Below are 19,353 nucleotides of genomic sequence, written 5' to 3'. Positions count from 1 at the left end.
TTCTTTTTTATGGCTATGTAATATTCCATTGGCTATATATATCACTTCTTTATCCATTCATCTATCACATCAAACTCACTTTACCTAAGGATCTTGGCACTGGGTGTTCTCTCAGCTAGATCTATGCATTATTTCCCCTTGACTTCATTCAGGTTTCTGCTTAAAAGTCACCTCTTGGGGTGCCTGGGTGGCTCAGTTGTTAAGCATCTGACTTCTGCTCAGGTCATGATCTCAATGGTTTGTGAGGTTGAGGAACACATCAGGTGAGCTTGAGCCCTGCTTTGAGTGAGCCCCATTTCTCTCTCTCTCCCCCCCACCCCCTGCCCAGTCTCTCTCTCTCCCTCTGCCCTTCCTGGGATTCTCTCTCTCTGCCCCTGGCTCACGTGCACCCTCTCTCTCTCTCAAAAAAAAAAAAAAAAAAGTCACCTATTGAGAGACCTTCTTCGACCAATCTAATAGATACTTTCCTTTCCTTTATCACTTGATCTCCTTAACTTACTTAATTTTTTCTCAAGAACTAATCACTAGTTGAAATTATGTTATATATTTGTTTACTCATTCATTGTCTGTCTGTCTTATTAGAGCAACATGAGGGCAGGAATCTTATATGTCATAGTCATTGCCATATCCCCAGCCCTCAAATAAATGCCTGCCCCTTAGGCACTCTATAAGTATTTGTTCAATAAACTGTGAATGAAATCTCACCTTGGCAATTAGGTAGATATTCAAAACAACATATTATAGTCTTTATTAACTGCCAGATTATGTGCTAGATGCAAGAGATAAGTGTATATCTAAGGCATGGTTCTTCTTGTACTCTTAGAAGGGAGAAAGGCAAAAATACATTTTCAATACAGAAAGTATACACACATCAGTACCACCAGGGTAGCACAAATGAGGGAGTGAAAATGATTTTACACTCACCTGGAAAATCTAGGGTGGAAAGGGATTATATTTTAAGAGAGAACAGTATGAGAAAAGGCACAAAGCATAAAACAGTATATAACTTCTGACGAAATTCAAGTTTAGAGAGGCTGAGACAACACATGGGTATTGAACTACTCTACTGTTTTGAGTCTATGCCTTATATCCTCACAGTCACTGTGAACTCTCTAAAGTCAGAGGAACATCACATATTTCTTTTCCACTTTCCACATATCACAAATAGACAGTAGCAAGTTTTTGAAGTGAATGGGCTTCTGGTGTAGTTAAGTTGATCCTAGGGAATAATTGGAGGGCCTTTAGAATAGGGTCTCTTGGTTTTGCTTAAATGTATATATATATATGTTATATTATATTATATTATATTATATTATATTATATTATATTAATTATATTGGTAGGGTTTTAGAAATTGGAAAAAGAAAAAAAGATACTAATTGTTCCACTCATATTAACTTACCATACAATGTTCCCAGAAAAGATTCATCTAAAGCATTGATCAGAAGAGCCTTCACAACTCTTTCAAAGTGAGTATAGTGGTCACTAAAAGAATCTGAAATTAATTTTGAATACATATTAGAACATAACAGATAAAACAATTCCCTGAATAAAATAGTTTCCTTTCTCTAAGAAATTAATACTATAAATAGGAGAAATCACTTAGTCATCCTAATTTTATAGCTGCCTCGGTGACTTTTCTAGTCACTGAGCAAACCTCCATTTTCCAGATTTACTGGCTTCTAATCCAAAATTTCAAGTTGTTATTTAAAATAATCTTCACTTTCCAAACTTATTAAGAGAAAACTGTTCAGAAAATATTAAGAGATATGTTGTGAAAAAAGCCCCAAATCATCCCCTGTGCACCTAAGTTTAATTATCAACTTAATAATTAGAGTGAGAGAGCAAAAGAGAAAACTTCTACAGGTAGATTGTTCAATATGTACCTGCAACTCCTGACTTTCCTTCTTTCTAAAACATGTTACATATGAAATTGTTCAGGAAATTATTACCCTAGCCAGAACTCCAATGGCTATAAAAACTCGATTTCCCTTTCTCTGTCCCAGATTTAGGATTTTCCACATCAATTTAGAAAAGTTCTCTCTTTTCTTTCTCCTACCAAATATATAAGCCTACCTTCCCACTAACCCAATGTGCTCCATGGAATCATCTATTGTGATGGGCCAGGCTACAAGAGAAGGTTCCTGTATTTCCCAATACTTTAGGGTCCAGGTTTACTATGGCTGTAGAAATATTCTCTATCAAAGATAACCCCTTCCATGACCCAAATGGTCATCACAGAACATTTGCCATGGGCACCTATAAAGAATATTAGGGTATTTTAGGAAAAGTGGAAGATGTCTGATTATAAACTTAAGCAAAATAAGACCTATATTAGCATTCATGACTGAATTTTGACGTGCTTTCTGTCGAAATGAAATGAAAATAAGATTTAACATGGAGAAACTTTTTAGCTTGTATTTTAGCTACTAAAATGGCTGTATAACCCTTTTTCTGGACTTCAGGAAAAATTTTTAGTATGCATTCTTTTTTAAAAAAACATGTTATGGGCATATGGGTGGCTCAGTCGGTCAAGCATCCGACTTTGGCTCAGGTCATGATCTCACGGTTCTTGAGTTTGAGCCCCTCACTGGGCTCTGTGCTGACAGCTCAGAGCCTGGAGCCTGCTTCAGATTCCTGTCTCCCTCTCCCTCTGCCCTTTCCCACTTGCGCTCTGTCTCTCTCTCTCAAAAATAAATAAACATTAAAAAATTTTTAAAAAGGAAAACATGTTATTATGATACTAAAGTGGTCAAAATAAAGCAGTGATAAAATTAAACAACTATAGCAGATAATTTACACAAGGGCATGTAGACTTTAGAAGGCCTATGATCAATTATAAATTACAAAAGAACTGATCACAACCATTTATGAATTTTTTAAAAAAATCAGAAGATAATTGGAAAATGAAATAATACTTTAATAGCATTCAATTTTGTCTAGACTTTCATCAAACTGTGGATATAATATAGTGTTGGTACATAATTTAATTTGTGTGTGTTAAAATGCATCTAAACTCTATCTAGTACTTCCCAAACTCTATTAAAGGAAAAATGTTCTAGGTATATTAACAGACATGTTGAGGAAAGAAACATCAAATTCATCCCCTGTGCTCCCAAGTTGAGCTATCAAATTGAAATAGAAATTTTTACCCCACTGAATTTATTAGTCTTCGAGTGTACTAATGCCTAACATTACTCACTTGCTGTAGAGTTTGGGAACTGCTGTTTTATTTTAAAGAACCTGATGGCATTTCTTCAGAATTGGGAGTAAAAAGAAAGGGCAGAGGATCAGAGTCATCTTGAGAGTTTTTGCCTCACCACAAAATCTGTGTTCTACCAATGGACATCAGTATCTCCTTGAAAAGAGTCAGGAAGGCCTCAATTTCCTTGTGTTTGAGTGAATGGATGGGTGGTGGAGGAATTATGCTCCTCGCATCTCAGATTGGAAAAAAAAAGATTTTATTGGGCAAATAAATGACAGGCACTGTTTTATGCACTTACATGCATTGCTTTACTTCTCAATACAAGTCTATGAGGTATTATCAATACCCTTGGCTTATTTTTAAAAGTTAAGGAAATAAATGCAAAGAGGATGAAAAATTTCCCTAAAATCACACAGCTAGTGAGGGTTGAAAGCAGCGCTGGAACCCAAGCAGTCTGACTCCAGATTTCACGCAACTATCCCCTAGGGAGATGTTCTGCGTGGTAGTCAGGTTTGATAATATTATTGTTCAGAACACGGAATTTTAGACTTGGATGGGAAATTGGAGGAAATAATTCAAATCTCTCATTTTAAAATTTTAAAAATGACACAATTATGAAATAATGTACCCAAGGTCACAAAACTAGATACAGGAAGAATCAGGATTAGAGTTCAGACCTCCTCCAGAGTTGGGTTTTTTTTTTGTTTTTTTTTTTTCAGTGCTTTAATCGCTATATTGGATGAGCTTCTGTGGAATATCCGAGGAATATCATTTAAAATTTTCTTCTATGACTATTAAAAAACTGCAAAAGGATACAGGAGAAAATCAACAGTATTTGTGTCTATGCATAACTTGATTTTTCCAAGGTAGTTTAATCTTGGGATAATTTCCTCATACTCAATCGTAAGATATGCTGCTCATTCTGTTGATTTTCCATGCATCTTTTATCATGTTTTAATTTCACATATATGCCAAGATTTTGTACCAGCACCGTGTACTTTTCTTAATGATCTGTCACTGCCATGCCAGTACTACACTGTTTTACTTACTGGAATTTTATGATAAATTTTTATATCTGGTGGGGGAAGTCCTTCTAATTTTGTTTGTTGTCTAATTTTATTTATTCCCATATATTTCCCCAAGTGAACTTCAGCACTGTTTTGCAAAGTTAAATCAAAAAGTTAATTTCCGAATAAATAATTTCTTCTTCTATTTATTGCTTTCCAGAAACATGGTGTGTCTCTCCTTTCATTCATGCTTCCTTTGCTATTTCAATGTAAGGTTTATACTTGTACCTATAAAGTCATGCTTTTCTTCCTAAGACTAGGCCTAGGAACTTTATTTTAATTGCTACTATAAATGGAATTGCCCCTTATTAGATCTTTTAAATAATTATTGACAGCATGTAAGAAAATACTGAATTTTACGTATTCATTGTGAATCTGGTCATCTTTCTGAGATCTTTTGCAAATTCCCAAAAGATTCTCTTAGATATTTGTGGAAAGTGAGCTTCCTCGCACATCAGAGAGCTGGATAGAGGGAGACACTGTTCGGGAATTCCTGGGCAGTAACTCTGCTTTCTCCCCCAACGCTGAGAAGGATGTGGTCTTGCTAGTGCTAAGTTTATTTCAAGAACCAAGTGAATGTTTATAAATACTCTCTTAGGTAGAAGCACAGAGATTGTTGGTGTACTTTCTTCTGAAATAGAAGTATAAGCCTACTGTAAGAAGGCAGAGGCAGAGCAAGAAATTGAGTTCTCTTTCTACCCTAACATGTCCCCCTCAATAGGCAAAAAAGAACACAAGAAAACTATGGAAATATATGCTGCATCTACTCCTGCTCTCAATGTATTCATATCCTTTCTCTTAACTTTTATATCCCTGGCTAAATAAGTCAGAAACTTACAGCTTGTATGCATGTATATATAAAATCACATTATGTTCAAGTAATGTCTTTTCCATTTCAAAAGTTATATTTCTTTTACTTTGTCTTATTACATTGTTCACAACATCTAGAACAAAGTAGGACATTTTTGTGTTGTTCTTTGACAGTATCTCTAGCGCTTCATTAAAAATATATATTCTCTTAATGTAAAATATTCTTTGTTTTGTTAAAGGACATATGCTCATATTACTATTTTTGAGACTTATTTTCTCGTTTTTAAACTACATATGGGCACTGAATTTCATGAGATGCGTTTTAGAATCTTTTAAAATTAAGCCATTATTTTTTCTCTTTTGACATATTAATGGAACCTGGAACCAATTAATATATTAAACCATTTTTATGGTCCTAAAGAGGATGGCTAGATAACTTTTCTTCATTATTGTAATCAGAAAAGTTGTTTCCCTCAAATGTCTATTTGCAAATCTATTTTATCAATTTATTAGGATGTGAGCCTCCTTAATTTGCATAAATGGGCATGTCCAGCAACTCAACTGTATTTTCTCCCATCACACCTTTCAGTTCACATTTCCATATGTCCTTCCATCCAAAAACATGCTATATCTCTTAGCACTTCAAATCTTTTACATATCCCACTAAAGCTATAGAATTTTCTTCCTTTAGGTTTCCATTTATTCTGCATTTCTGCCCCCGCCCCTTGAAATTTGTGAAATAGGATCATTTCTATTCCTTTATGTATTATCTTCTCCCTCAGAACTGTTTTCATTTTCTCTATTCCAAAAGAACTTCTTGGATTTAACCTATATATCATTGATGAGATTTTCTGTACTGTTAATTGTTTTTTACATCTTTCAATATAGATTTTACTTCTGACTTTATATTTTTAATTCTCTGGCAACTTATCTTAGCCTTATTTCATCTCAAATTGTTCTCTTTTTATGAGTTTCTATTTGTTTTTCACAGATTGCAAAGCAATGCTTGATACAATTTTCTTCTGAAACATTTTTCACAGACATTTTCTTCCTCCAAGTCTTTATAGGGCAACGTTGCTTTTCCCTTGTGCCACAATATGATTTCAATGGTACTTTTTACTTATTGTACAAAAGAAGGAAAGTTCTAGGATTTAATATTTAATGTAAATGCCTACAAGACTGTTCTCGGGCACACACTGCATTATGTTGATAGAATTATTCTCTTTAATAGCTACATGGAGACTAAGTTAATGTTCATTTCTAATCTAATTTCCAGTATTCTAGCAAGTATTTATCCAGCAAGACAGATGACTAGACTGAGATGTACTCTTCTGTCTATACTTTGTTTTCTGTCACTCTGAACATGTGATAGAACTGGAAAAATAATATAATCGTCAGTATCCACAAATCTGAAGATTATTCCTCTCTTTCTGTGGATAACATTCTTAGTGTGTGAACATTGTAGGTCTGGAATGCAATGGACCATTGCCTGTCAATCTCTCTACTTTTTGTAATATCTCTTCTGGGAGCTGCAGTCTCAAAATAAATTTAGAGAAATACAGGGATTTCTGAGAAGGAAAAAAAGACCATGATTGTCTTCAGTGGCTTCAACCATGTAGCAGGAAAGGGCACTATTTTCAGGTGCTACAGATGCATCTCTCAGAGCCAAATGGCACATGAGGAAGTGACAAAATGTCTTCCTCTAGATAGAACTGTTCTCTTCAAAAATGTACAATTGCATAGGTCACTGATTGTGATTCTCACCTGAGTACTGAATTTGGAATTAGAAAATGTTTCTCCCAAATAGTGATCGTATGTTGACTATGAGGAGTGGTCAGTGTTCTTATAGAGGTTGGGAGAAGAATTAATTTGGGAATACTAGCCTAATTACAGCCTGAGGCCATAGAGTAGTGTTGATCATTCATCATATAGGTTATTACCCTAATGAGAAAATATATTTTTAAAGTGTAAGAATCAACCTACAGCAACTCTAGAACATAATCCCTTGACAAATTGAAAACTGCCTGTTTAATTTTATTATATTCATAAATGGCATAAACATTGATAAGTATTAAAAACAAGTCATAATTTATCACTCTAAAGTATATGGGTTTTTTTTCTCTGATGTTTTAAGAAATTATATTTCTCAGTCTTGAAGTATAGACCCAGGAGCCTTCAGTCAATATATTTATCTTAATCATCCATCCATTGAATTAACAATAAGTTCCTACAATATAACATCAACTTTAAAGGGAATGAAAAATGCAAAGAGAAGTGAAGTGGATTAGCCATTGAGGTTATTTTTTTGGAGTGGGAATGCCTACTTGGGTCCCTTTATTTTTACTTTTTTTTTTTTTTTTAGCACAAAATTCACTCTTTTTGGTGTACAATTCTATGATGCATAAAGTTGCATAACCACAACAACCAAAATAAATAAACAAAAATTAAGTTCTACACCACCCCAAAACTCCATAATGTTACCAGTCAATAATTTAGTTTTATACATATTGATTGAGTTGGAGGTATCTGAAAGACACTGGTGAAAATGTTCAATAAGAAGATGAAAAATGTGCCTTAGGCTTTGGAGAAATCTGTGCTGGAAATAGAAGTTTAGGAATTTTTGCTGGTATACTAGGCAAAAGTTATGGGAGAGAGACTGCCTGAAACACAAGGGAATTTGAGGATGACCTTTAGAAACATCAATATTTACGTGGCAAGTGGAAAAAGAGGAAAGCGATATTATAAAGGGAAGACAAGACCACAGAGGCTAAAAAGAAAACTTTCTGAAAGGGAGGGTGGTCAATTGATGGTGGCAAAGCACATAACAATACCAAGTTAGCATAAGAACTGGAAAATATTTTGGCACCTAGGAAGTAATCACTAAATTTAATGAGAGCAATTTCACTGGATGGGGTGTAGAGTTAATGGGAAACTTGACAAAGGATAAAATTTAGAATAGTGGTTAATGAAACATACCAATTCAAGGGAGGAAAGGCATGAATATGGTTACAAGTTGAGAAAAGACAACTTGTAATGATAAAGCCAGAAGTTACCGTTAAGAACATACAAGATAAAATGTATTGTATAAAAAATAAGATTCATCTCTCTGAGTTGGAGATGCTTAGTAGTAAAAGCAAGCACAGAGCTCCTTGACATTTACCCAAGTGAGTTGGAAACTTACATTCATAGAAAAATCTGCACACGAATATTTATAGCAGCTTTATTCATAATTGCCAAAACTTGGAAGCAACCAACATGTCCTTCAGCAGGTGAATAGATAAACAAATTGTGGTACATCCATACAATGGAATATTATTCAGTGATAAAAAGAAATAATCTATCATGCCACATTAAGACATGGAGGAAACTTAAATGCATATTATTATGTGAATAAATTCAATCTGAAAAGGCTACATGCTGTGTATTCCAACAATAAAACATTCTAGCAAAGGCAAAACTATGGAAGCATTAAAAGGATCAGTGGTTGCCAGGGGTTCAGGGGAGGGTGGGAGAAATGAATAGGTAGGGCACAGGAGATTTTGAGGAGAGCGCAACTATTCTGTATGATATTGCAATAATGGATACCTGTTGCATCATTATATATTTGTCAAAACCCATGGAACGTACAACACAGTGAGCCCTGAGATAAACTATGAAGTACAGTTAATAATAGCGTATCAATATTAGCTCATCAATTTTACCACGTGTACCAAACTAATCCAAGATGTTAATTATAGGAAATCTGTGTGTGAGAGGGGTTAGATAGGAACTCTCTGTAGTTTCTACTCTTTAGTAAATCTAAAATTGTCCCTTAAAAAAACAAACACAGAGATGTAGGATAGAGAAGGATGTTAAAAACAGTTCCCCCATGCTGGATTTTGATTTTGATTAATTAGCAGGAGTAGGTATGAATGGGTATCACTGAGCAAATGTTCTATCACATTCTAGATATTATAATCCAGAATGATGGGGTATCTCCTAATTGAGTTTCCCTAAACTTTCAGTGTCCAAGTGGCAAGTGACCAAGTGACTATTGATGTAAGGAAAATAGTCATTGACTTTCAAAATATAGATGCCTATCACTGGCACCTCTATCACTGATAAATGTCTTGAAATTTTATTCATACCTCAATCTACTATTTTATTATAAATCATGAGATTGGTATTGAACCACATTACATGTAATTTTAGTAAATATGCCCATTTAAAAAAAATCAGAAAGAATGCACTCTTGAAGAAAAAAATAAAAATGTATTCACTCAACAGCCTGTTTCTACCAGAGTTGTAAAACACCTTAAAAACAACCTTCAAATTTATGCACAATTATAGGAATTAGAAAAATGCACATTTAAAGACACCCTGAATTGTCAGGATCCTATTATTTATGGTTTAATTAACTGTATGAAAAGAATCCTAATTTCCAATCTCTGATAAGTTTCACTGATAATTCAATAGGCCTGATAAAACCAATGGTTCTCAAAGTATGGTAGACACCTGGAAGTCCCCAAGTCCATTCAAGGAGATCTATGAGGTCAAAACAGTAACACTAAGATAAGCATGCTGTTTTTACCATGTTGACCTTTTCACTGATGTGTACAAAAGGAACTACGGGTAAAGCAGTTATGGCTCCCTAACATGAAGGATGGCAGTAGAAGCAAACCACAAATAACCACTGTAGGATTGATTCATTGCTATACACTCAGTAAGAAGCTACGTTTACTTAAGAATGTCCTTGATGAAGTAGTAAAAACTATGAATTTTATTAAGTCTCAAATATACATCTTTTGAGTATTCAATGGGATGAAATGGGAAGTAGGCATAGGGCACCTATGCTGCATACCACACAGCATATGATTGAAAAACTGAACTGGGAGCTGAGAAACCCTCATTTATCATGAAACACCATGTTTACTTGAGAAAGCAACTGACAGAGGTGCCTGGCTGGCTCAGTCAGTAGAGCATGCAATTCTTGATCTGAGGGTTGTGAGTTCAAGCCCCACGTTGCACCGAGAGTTTACATAAAAAAAAAAAAAAAAAAAAAAAAGAAGAAACAGAAAGAAAGGAACAAAGGAAGGAAGAAAAGAAGAAAATGAATGAACTGACAAACAATATTCAGGCAGTTGTTAAGTATTTTCTCAAAAATGAGCAAAGGAAATCTGTAATTTCAAGAACTAACAGTATTTACTACCAAAGGTTTAAGAAACAGATTTTTATAGAAGTTAGAACTTTAGAAAACTTGTATCTGCTATTACTGTGAACTTGACAGCTTCCCCATACCTAAAAAAAATTTCTGATGAGATTGGTGGTAATATTAACAAACGTGATTTCAAAAATATTGTATAATGAAATGTGTCAACATTTGGAAGATCTACGTAATGCAGTGAATCAGTATTTTCCAAATGACTAATGCATGATGTTACAAAATCACACATGGGTAAAAGATCCATTCAAACTGCAAGACAGACTAATGGACTGCAATGTAAGTGAGTACTAAAAGTTCATTTATATGGTTTCAGATTCCATATTGCAACTAACCTTTAAGAAACAATCACTCGTTTAATTGTGTAGTGACAAATAAGAATATCCACATTATTTTTAAAATACTTTTAAAATCTTTCTCCCTTTTCCAGCTACCTATCTGTGTGAAGCAAAACTGTTCTCATCTACTTCAATCAAAACATCAAAATGCACTGAATGCACAAGCAGGTATAGGAACCCAGCTGCCTTCTATTAAGCTAGATATTAAATACATTTATTAAAATGTAAAACAATGCCATTCTTATTTTTTTGAAAATAGTTATTTTTAATAAAAAGGTTATTTATGTTGGGGTGCCTGGGTGGCTCAGTTCATTAAGGGTCTGACTTCAGCTCATGTCATGTTCTTGTGTTCATGGGTTCAAGCCATGCATTGGGCTCTGTACTGACAGCTCAGAGCCTGGAGCCTGCTTCTGATTCTGTGTCTCCTTCCCTCTCTGCCCCTCCCTGCTTTCACTTTGTCTCTCTCTCTCAAAAATAAAATAAAATAAAATAAAATAAAATAAAATAAAATAAAATAAAATAAAATAAAATAAAATAACATGTTACTTATGTTAACATGTAACAAACTTATTGTTAAAGCCTATTAATTACTAAATATATTTTAAGTATCTCTTTTGTATTTCTACAATGGTAAATGTTGATAACTATAACCCACAGAAACAAAAGCTGTTCAGGATCCTCAATAAGTTTTAAGAGTGTATAGGGTTCCTGAAACTACTAGAATAAAATGGTATCAGAGTGACAAAGTTACCTAAAAATAAAACCATAGTTCCTAGTCAATGACTTAGAACATGATAGTAAGAGGCCAATTTGATACTTGATATAATACTACAATTAGAGCAAGTCATAAAACAATTTCTTGATATTTAACTTACAAAGAGAATTCTGTTTTACTAATTTCAGTTGTGATGTAGTCAATTTTTCTCCTCGCTGGCTTTTATTCTCTTCATCACCCTCCTCATCTTGAACTACAAAGTCATCAATAATATAATCATCTCCATCTTCATCATATTCATAATCATCTTCTTCCTCCTCCTCATCACTTTCATCACTGCTTGGGCAGGATTCCTTTTCAGAGTCCTAATTAAATTAGAACATACCTTTCAGTAAATTTGTACTTTTAAATTGTCAGTATGGATATAAAATTAAAAGATTAAATCTTAAACCAATGACCCATGGAAATTAATTTCATATTTTAAGGTTAAAAAAATCTTGTCATGTTAAATGTCGAACTTTCGAATTAGTAAGAAGGTAATATACCTCGGTAAATGATGTAAAATGTTTAAAATGGACATTAAGATTATAAGTAGAAGTTAAAAAGAGGAAAGACCATATTATACAGTCTTTCGATTTTAAAACAGAATGATGAACTGAGGCTCACGATAAAACAAATTATATTAGACACAACAGTGCAATCAAACATGTTCAAGGATACTTGATTAAAAAAAATAAATTCAAGAATTGAGAAATAGAACAGACTCAGTACTTTTTTTATAAAAATTAAATACTTTGAAAAAAAGATTTAAAAACAGTAACAAAACCAATAGAATATAACACACCTCAAAATCTCTACTACTATTGCGTCTCTGACGAGATCTTTGTTTTGAGAGTTCTTTGAGTTTCTGGAATTGTTCTCGCTTTCTTGCAGCTAAAGTTTTTTCGGGTGTTTTTGGCTCCATCTCTACTGAAGAACATTCATCTTCAACCACTCTACGTGGACGTTTAACACCTACTTTTCGAACTAGGATATCACTGCTGTCACTCTCATCACTGTCGTACATAACAGAGGAGATCCTTTTTCTCTTCCCTCGCTTGATGTGTTCTTCTTCTAAATCCTCCTCTATTATCTGTCCAGTGTGTTTGTTGAGATTGTCATCCTCTTGACTGGAATGCTTTTCATGATCTGGTGAGTCAGTACTTCTAGGTTTGTTTTTGTTATTTTCTTCTTCATATGTTGAACTGTTGCCAGTGTTCATGAGACGCTCACAGTTACTATTACCTTCACTTTCAACTTCAATTAATCTAAGTTTTCTTTCATTTTCGGGGCTTTTATTACTATCAAACCCCTTGTTACTATCAAGTTCTTCATCGCTGTCAAGCTCTTCATCACTGTCAAGGTCTTCATCACTATTAAGGTCTTCATCACTATCAAATAACTGTGAAATACTACTTCTTTTAGTCCGCCTCCAATCAACTCGAGATTTCTGCTCATGCTCTTGAGTTTTAGAATTTTTCCTTGTTTCGTGTCTTCTAACATGTACCATTTTCACTTAAGCTTCTACAAAATAAAGTTATTAGGAATATAATAATGATAACCAGATCACAACAATGAATGCATTTATGGTAAACTATATTTATTTGGTGTTATAAAATGGTTCACAACCGTATAAATCACATAAAATATCTGAGTGAAGATGGTAGAACAGTTATTCAACAAATAATTTATTGAACAGCTATGAAAAAACTGTAATGAACATCAATTGTGGATTATATCTTGCGTTGAAAGGGATGCACAGAAAAACCGTGGTCCTGTTCTCCAGAAGATTATCATCCATGGGTAGAACATACAAAGATATAATAAGAAAAATGCAAGGTATTCATTTGGTCCAAATGAAAGATAAAAATAACTGCAATAAAATTATAAAGATGCAGGAAGAACAGTATAGCAAATGCTTCACTGAAGATTTAATTGCACAGATATGATCTGATAGACTTCTGAAGGACTGGTTATATTTCCACAAAAAGAATGACAGAAAAAGGGATTTCAGGCAGGTAAAAATGGTAAGGTCAAAACTCTGGCACTGAGAGAGAACATGGTATGTTAAGTAAGTGCAACTGAAAGGGTGTGAAGAAAGGCTTTATGCTGGAAAAAAAGAGAGACAATTATAGAAAACAGGGTGGGGTTACCAGAGTCATTCATCCTTAGGCAAAGGATTCTAAACAGAAATGACATGAATTATAACATAAAGGATCAAAAATTTATAGGAAGAAAGTTATAAAGTACTAGCTGACAAAAGATAGCAGTGCACAACTAAGAGATCACCTATCTACGAAGACAGCAGCTTCTATATACGTTAGTAAAATGGCAATGGCTTTAAACCACTCAAAGTTAAAGACAGAATATAATCCAATAAAAAACATTAACAATCCAAAATTGGGTGAAAAAATAAAGTTTCATGGTGAAGCAGAGCATGATATTGGGAAGAAAATAAATACTGTAAGTTACTGATTCAGAAAAGGGTGAACCCCACTAAAATTGCCACAAGTATATAATAAAGGAACAATTAGAGATAAGTAATGTAACTAGAAAAACAGTTAACACATATGAACTTTTGTAGTTGCTAAGGAAAATAGACATATGATCACAATGTAATGAAACTGACCTCATAATACATGTATAAGAACTTCAGTACTCTATTGGAGTGCTATCTCCTTCAAAGAAATCACCTTATGTGGCTAATTATTCCAATATTTACACTACGGCATAAAATATTCTTGGAGATTTCTATAAAACTTAGTATCAGAAAATATATAAAAATATGAAAAGAACCACGCTCCATTTTTTATCCCAAAGAGTAGTTTAAATACCCATTTTGTTCATTTGTCTCAGTTATAAGGGACTATTAGCAGCTTCCAAAAATGAAATCCAACTTCAAAACTTGAACATTAATTACCATTACAGATATATTTTTTAAATATGCTGTAACTTTGAAGGTAAATCCAAAAACAGAATGCCAAAATATTTTGAGCAACGGCAGTATCACTGAATCAAGTTTATACCTTTCCAAGATGATTCCTTTTTTGGACAGGCAGGGGCATAAGTGGAAGAAATACCACTCATTTGACTGTACAAATGGTTATGTTTAAAGGCAACGTGACAGTTTCTAAAATGGTCATATCTCATATAAAATCAGCATAGTGGTTTCTAAGATCATACAGCAGAAATTTATAGTGTAGGCTGAAATGTGACTTTTTAAAATATTTACTTATTTTTGAGAGAGACAGAGACAGAATGCGAGTGGGTTAGGGGCAGAGAGAGAGGAAGACACAGAATCCGAAGCAGGCTCCAGGCTCCGAGATGTCAGCACAGAGCCCAACGCGGGGCTTGAACTCAGGGGCTGTGAGATCATGACCTGAGCCGAAGTTGGATGCTCAACCGACTGAGCCACCCAGGCGCCCCTGAAATGTGATCTTATGACAGTAACCACTACAAGATAGATTGAGCATTGTAACAGCAATCTAACAAATTTTAGTCAACACACAAAATATTCTCTTAGTTGAAATTACACTTGGATTGCAAATTACAGAAGGCTTATATTAAAAATCAGCCAAGATGAGAATTGTGTGTAGTCAAAATTATCTTAAAAATCTCTATATTCCTCTTGAAACTATATATCATACTGCTTCACAGCAGGTCCATCCAGTTTCTTCTCCTGGTTATAAACAGATTACTATTACTGGTGTTTTGTGTGTGTGTGTGTGTGTGTTTAAGCACCAAACTGGGCAGCTTATATTGTGAAGCCATATGGTGCAAATAAGTTTTTTTTTTTTAAGCACATAGAGCTAAATTTGCATACACCATGCATGTGCATTACACTGTAATGTCTTTCTAATAAATCTGAACTGGGAGAAAGAATGAGAAAACATTTATGAAAACAAATGACAAATATGGCTTCAATAGATACACTAAAGCAACTGTGAACAGTAGGAACATTAAATGAAAGATGATTTTATTAATATGCAAAAGCAGTTTCATGTACATTAGATGGTTATCTCACAAAACTATACCATGTCAAAAGACATTTATCATATCAATAGGTGGCTTCTACAACAGCAGTAGAAATGATTAACAATGTGACACTGTAAAAGTATCTGACTGCATATGGTTAAGCTATTAAAAACTCTTATATGTATAGTAATTTTTCAGCGCATTTTCATGTTTTTAAATCCTGACAATGATCCTAGAAGGAAGATATTATCTACATTCAGTTATAAATATCAAAGCCAAATACGCAGAGTTCAAATGACTTACCGAAGATCATACAGCTTGTTAGTGACAGAGCAGGGATTAGAAACCAGTTCTCCTGATTTCCTGTCCAGTGCTACACAATGACTGCTGCCAATATTACATTTGTACAAGGTGGTAAAAACCATGCCTTTAAAAAGTCATTATTTTATCTCTCATTCATGCTAAATTTTAGTTTCATAGAGTTTACAAACGTGCTTTTTAAAAAAACTATTTTTTTAAACAGTTTTTTTTAAATAGTAACAATTTTAGTGCACATGAGTTAGGCCAGTAACTTCTGGAAATTGTCCATCCAATAGGCAAGAAAAGAATGTGTAAAAGAAATGAAAATTTGTGACTTCCCTCTACCATCTTATTGATGACACTGATCACAAAAGTTAAGGATTCCCCATTGAGTCCAAAAGTAAAAATTTCAAAAAGTCAGTTTCTAAGGAGAAAAAAAAATTATTTTGGAAAACTGCAGTATTGAATATTTGAAGAAACAAATTTTATTTAAATAAATCAAGTCTCATGTGGCCAACTGCCAAACTTCCAGGGTCTCTCCTCATATTTCAAAATTGCTGTCACTGAAAAAGAGGATAATTTAAACATGCTTGACCTCTCTTTTAAAATTATGAATACTTTTACAATGTTAGCTGGGGAGGGAAGAATGATGACAGAGGGAAAGGGTGAATGAACTGAACCTGAGGAGAGAAATGAGAAGGTGAAGCTAGATTGATGAAAATGACATCTCTTGGGTCATCAGAATTCACTCAAAAAAAAAAAAAAAAAAAAGAATCCATGCAATGGATGTAATTTCTTTTTGTATGCTGAGTATACACTCAATTTCTTGAAATGAGAATTTAATCAAGCTTCTTTAATAATACCTTACCTTTAGGCAAAGAGAAAAACAAAGAAACTCCAAACAGAAAGCATTAAATAAATGAAGAAGATCAATACGATCACATCTTTGTGCTTCTGTGTGAATATCACACAAAAGGCATATACAAAACCAAAAAAAAAAAAAAAAGCATATACATAGCTTATGCAGTCTGCCAAAGAATACAGATTAAAGGTAAAAATCCATATTGTTGTCTCTCACACAGTCATTCTACAACTCAAAGGTACTTGATGATGCTACTTGAATTTCTCATCAAAGGAAATATCGTGTAGCCTAGGCTTTGAGGTTAATTTATCCTGAAGAAAAGATTCATTCTAGGAATCACTTGCCCTGTCAGGTGACAGTTTACATTTTTAAGGTTTGAAGAGCAATGGAACCCCATGCATTACTTGAAATTTCACCAGAAGGGATGCATTCCTATTTGTAAAACAACACCCCTCTCTGACATTTCCTTTTATATGATAGTTTGGAGAGAAAACCTTAAGAGGCCAAAGAAATGGTTATTGAATGCCAGCACAGGCTCGGAGCTTGGCGCTACTAGAAGAAATCAACACGGCCTCTGCTTCCACGGGGCTCACAACCTGATGAAATTACTGGGAACACCAGTATAAGCCGGCATAATACATGACTTAAGGGCTACAGTGTTATAATTCTGATTACGTTCTTTTCACATTGCTGTGGATACATTTATCACAGTTCTTCCACTGGTAGAAAACAGGGCAGCACAACATGACAGAAATAAGAAATGGAAAGATAACAGTGAGAGAAAGATAATTCCCCCCTTTAGAATCACGAGCCAATGCTCCACAATTTCGCAGAGTGAATCCTGCCAGTTTCGCATCCGGGACCACTACAGTATTCATTAAAATCTTTAACACTGAAGGTGGGTGGTTCTCTAACTCCAGCAGGGATGGGTGGCAGAGGAAGGATCCTCTCTGCAGTTTACACCAGAGTCATTTTCCGGATTACAAACCTGGCTCTTTGACGGGACGCAGGTAGCCAGCGCAGCACGCCCACCAGTCCGCTACTCTGCCTCAGGCAGAGGGGCACCGTAGCTGGGAAACCGGACCCTTAGACCGAGCTTCACGATGACGTGCGCGGGACGACACAAACCCCCAGGCCCCAGGGGAGCTCCGCAACCCAACAAGGGTCTGGAAAGGCCAGAAACCCGCGAAACCACCACTCCAGCTCCCCACTACCAGTCCCGCCCACTTCCCCACCGCGGAAGAAACAAACACCGGGCCCGCTGCAGCTCAGCCCAGGGGGGCAGCGAGTGCAGAAAGACGCAGAAGGGGCTAGTCCTACCCACCCGGACAGCGCCCGCGGGAATTTTTTTCCCCCGCCTGCCGGGAGGCGCGGCTTCCCGGGCTCAGTTAATAAGCCATTAGCAGCCTGAGCGAGAGCGAGTCCCCGCCCCGAGCTGGCCCTGCACCGCCCCCGCGCCCTCACCTTTCAAAGCTCCTCCGCCTCTGCCTCCGCCTTTGCCTCCGCCCCAGGTACCCTCTCCAGACTAGCCACGCTCCTCCTCCTTCCGGGGACCAGGGGAAGTCCCGCCTCTGGGAGGAGCAGGGGGCGGAGCCGGCGGCGGGAGGGGGCATCTTCCGGGAGCGCGGGCTGGGGGAGGAGCGGTCGCCGCGCGTTAGTCAGGGATCGGTGCGGGTCCTGGTTCCAATTGAGGTGGGGAGAGGGGCCCGGCGGGCTGTGAGGGGCCGGGAGGACTGTCCAAGCTAAGCCCAGCGCGGGGAAGTGTGGCTTGCGGTGGAAGGGGTTGGCTGCTGGGGAAGCAATCAAACGTAGCCGTTCCCTTGGGGAAAGGGGCTAGTCCCCGACTCCGTGGCTCTTCCGCTCTCTGCTGTAACTTTGGGGTGTGGCAGGGGCTAGTGACGGACGTGTTTACCCTGGATCAGGGCTTGAAGGAGGTTTGTGGTCACGATGGAGTTATAGTCTTTATCGCGGCCACTGGGGGAATAAAACAAATGTTTGTAATCCGGATTATCCGCGGTGACTTGGGGCCTCCTCTACTGCCCATCTAAGTTAAAGGCCTGTTCCCTCAAACTTCCTTCCCTCTCACCTTCCTCTGCCGTCTCATTGCCGGCCAAGCCCGTCCAGGGACGGGGTCAGGGTCACCAGGTTCCTGGTAAGGTTGAAAGACTGAGGCTGTAAGGCTGCTAAAGTGGGTCTGTGTGAAAGAAGGAAGGATTTTGTAGATTGTTTCAGTGTGAGTGTGGGTCAAGGGCCTGAGTCCCACAGCCTCAGCATGTCTGGGAAACGGAAGCGGGTGGTGTTAACTATTAAAGATAAGCTTGATATAATAAAAAAACTTGAAGACGGAGGTTCTTCCAAACAACTGGCAGTGATTTATGGGATTGGTGAGACAACAGTTCGGGATATAAGAAAAAATAAGGAAAAGATTATAACTTATGCAAGCAGTTCTGATTCCACAAGTCTTCTTGCCAAGAGGAAATCTATGAAGCCATCTATGTATGAGGAACTGGATAGAGCAATGCTAGAATGGTTCAACCAGCAAAGAGCAAAAGGGAATCCCATATCTGGACCAATTTGTGCAAAAAGGGCAGAGTTCTTTTTTTATGCTTTGGGCATGGATGGTGATTTTAACCCCTCTGCTGGTTGGTTAACTCGTTTTAAGCAGCGGCACAGCATTAGAGAGATTAACATTAGAAATGAAAGATTAAATGGAGATGAGACTGCTGTGGAAGATTTTTGTAACAACTTCCGAGACTTTATTGAACGAGAGAACTTACAGCCTGAACAAATCTACAATGCTGATGAAACTGGACTCTTTTGGAAATGCCTACCTTCCAGGACT

The 19,353-nt window shown here is 36.3% G+C and overlaps 1 protein-coding gene across 6 annotated transcripts in view; it reads right to left on the bottom strand.

Annotated features, from left to right (window-relative positions):
- The window catches only part of CCDC82 (coiled-coil domain containing 82), a 34,006-nt gene extending 15,915 nt beyond the window's left edge, over positions 1-18,091 (bottom strand). For 3 of the 6 annotated variants that reach the window (XM_058687391.1, XM_058687396.1, XM_058687397.1), the window contains exons 1-4: positions 17,976-18,091; positions 12,180-12,898; positions 11,496-11,700; positions 1,403-1,495 (exon numbers count right to left, since the gene is read on the bottom strand). In XM_058687391.1, the coding sequence (XP_058543374.1) occupies positions 1,403-1,495; positions 11,496-11,700; positions 12,180-12,884 (1,003 nt within the window). In that variant the 5' untranslated portion in view covers positions 12,885-12,898; positions 17,976-18,091. Of the gene's footprint in view, positions 1-1,402; positions 1,496-11,495; positions 11,701-12,179; positions 12,899-15,652; positions 15,768-17,499; positions 17,647-17,835; positions 17,937-17,975 lie in introns of those variants that run through there. The other 3 variants (XM_058687393.1, XM_058687392.1, XM_058687395.1) reach the window with 3 other exon arrangements.
- Positions 18,092-19,353: the final 1,262 nt, after the last annotated feature.

This window comes from Neofelis nebulosa, chromosome 10, assembly GCF_028018385.1.
Source record: "Neofelis nebulosa isolate mNeoNeb1 chromosome 10, mNeoNeb1.pri, whole genome shotgun sequence".
In the NCBI taxonomy this organism is placed as follows: domain Eukaryota; kingdom Metazoa; phylum Chordata; class Mammalia; order Carnivora; family Felidae; genus Neofelis; species Neofelis nebulosa.
Note: the sequence above shows the minus strand (reverse complement) of the source record. Positions and strands in the feature narration are given on the sequence as shown.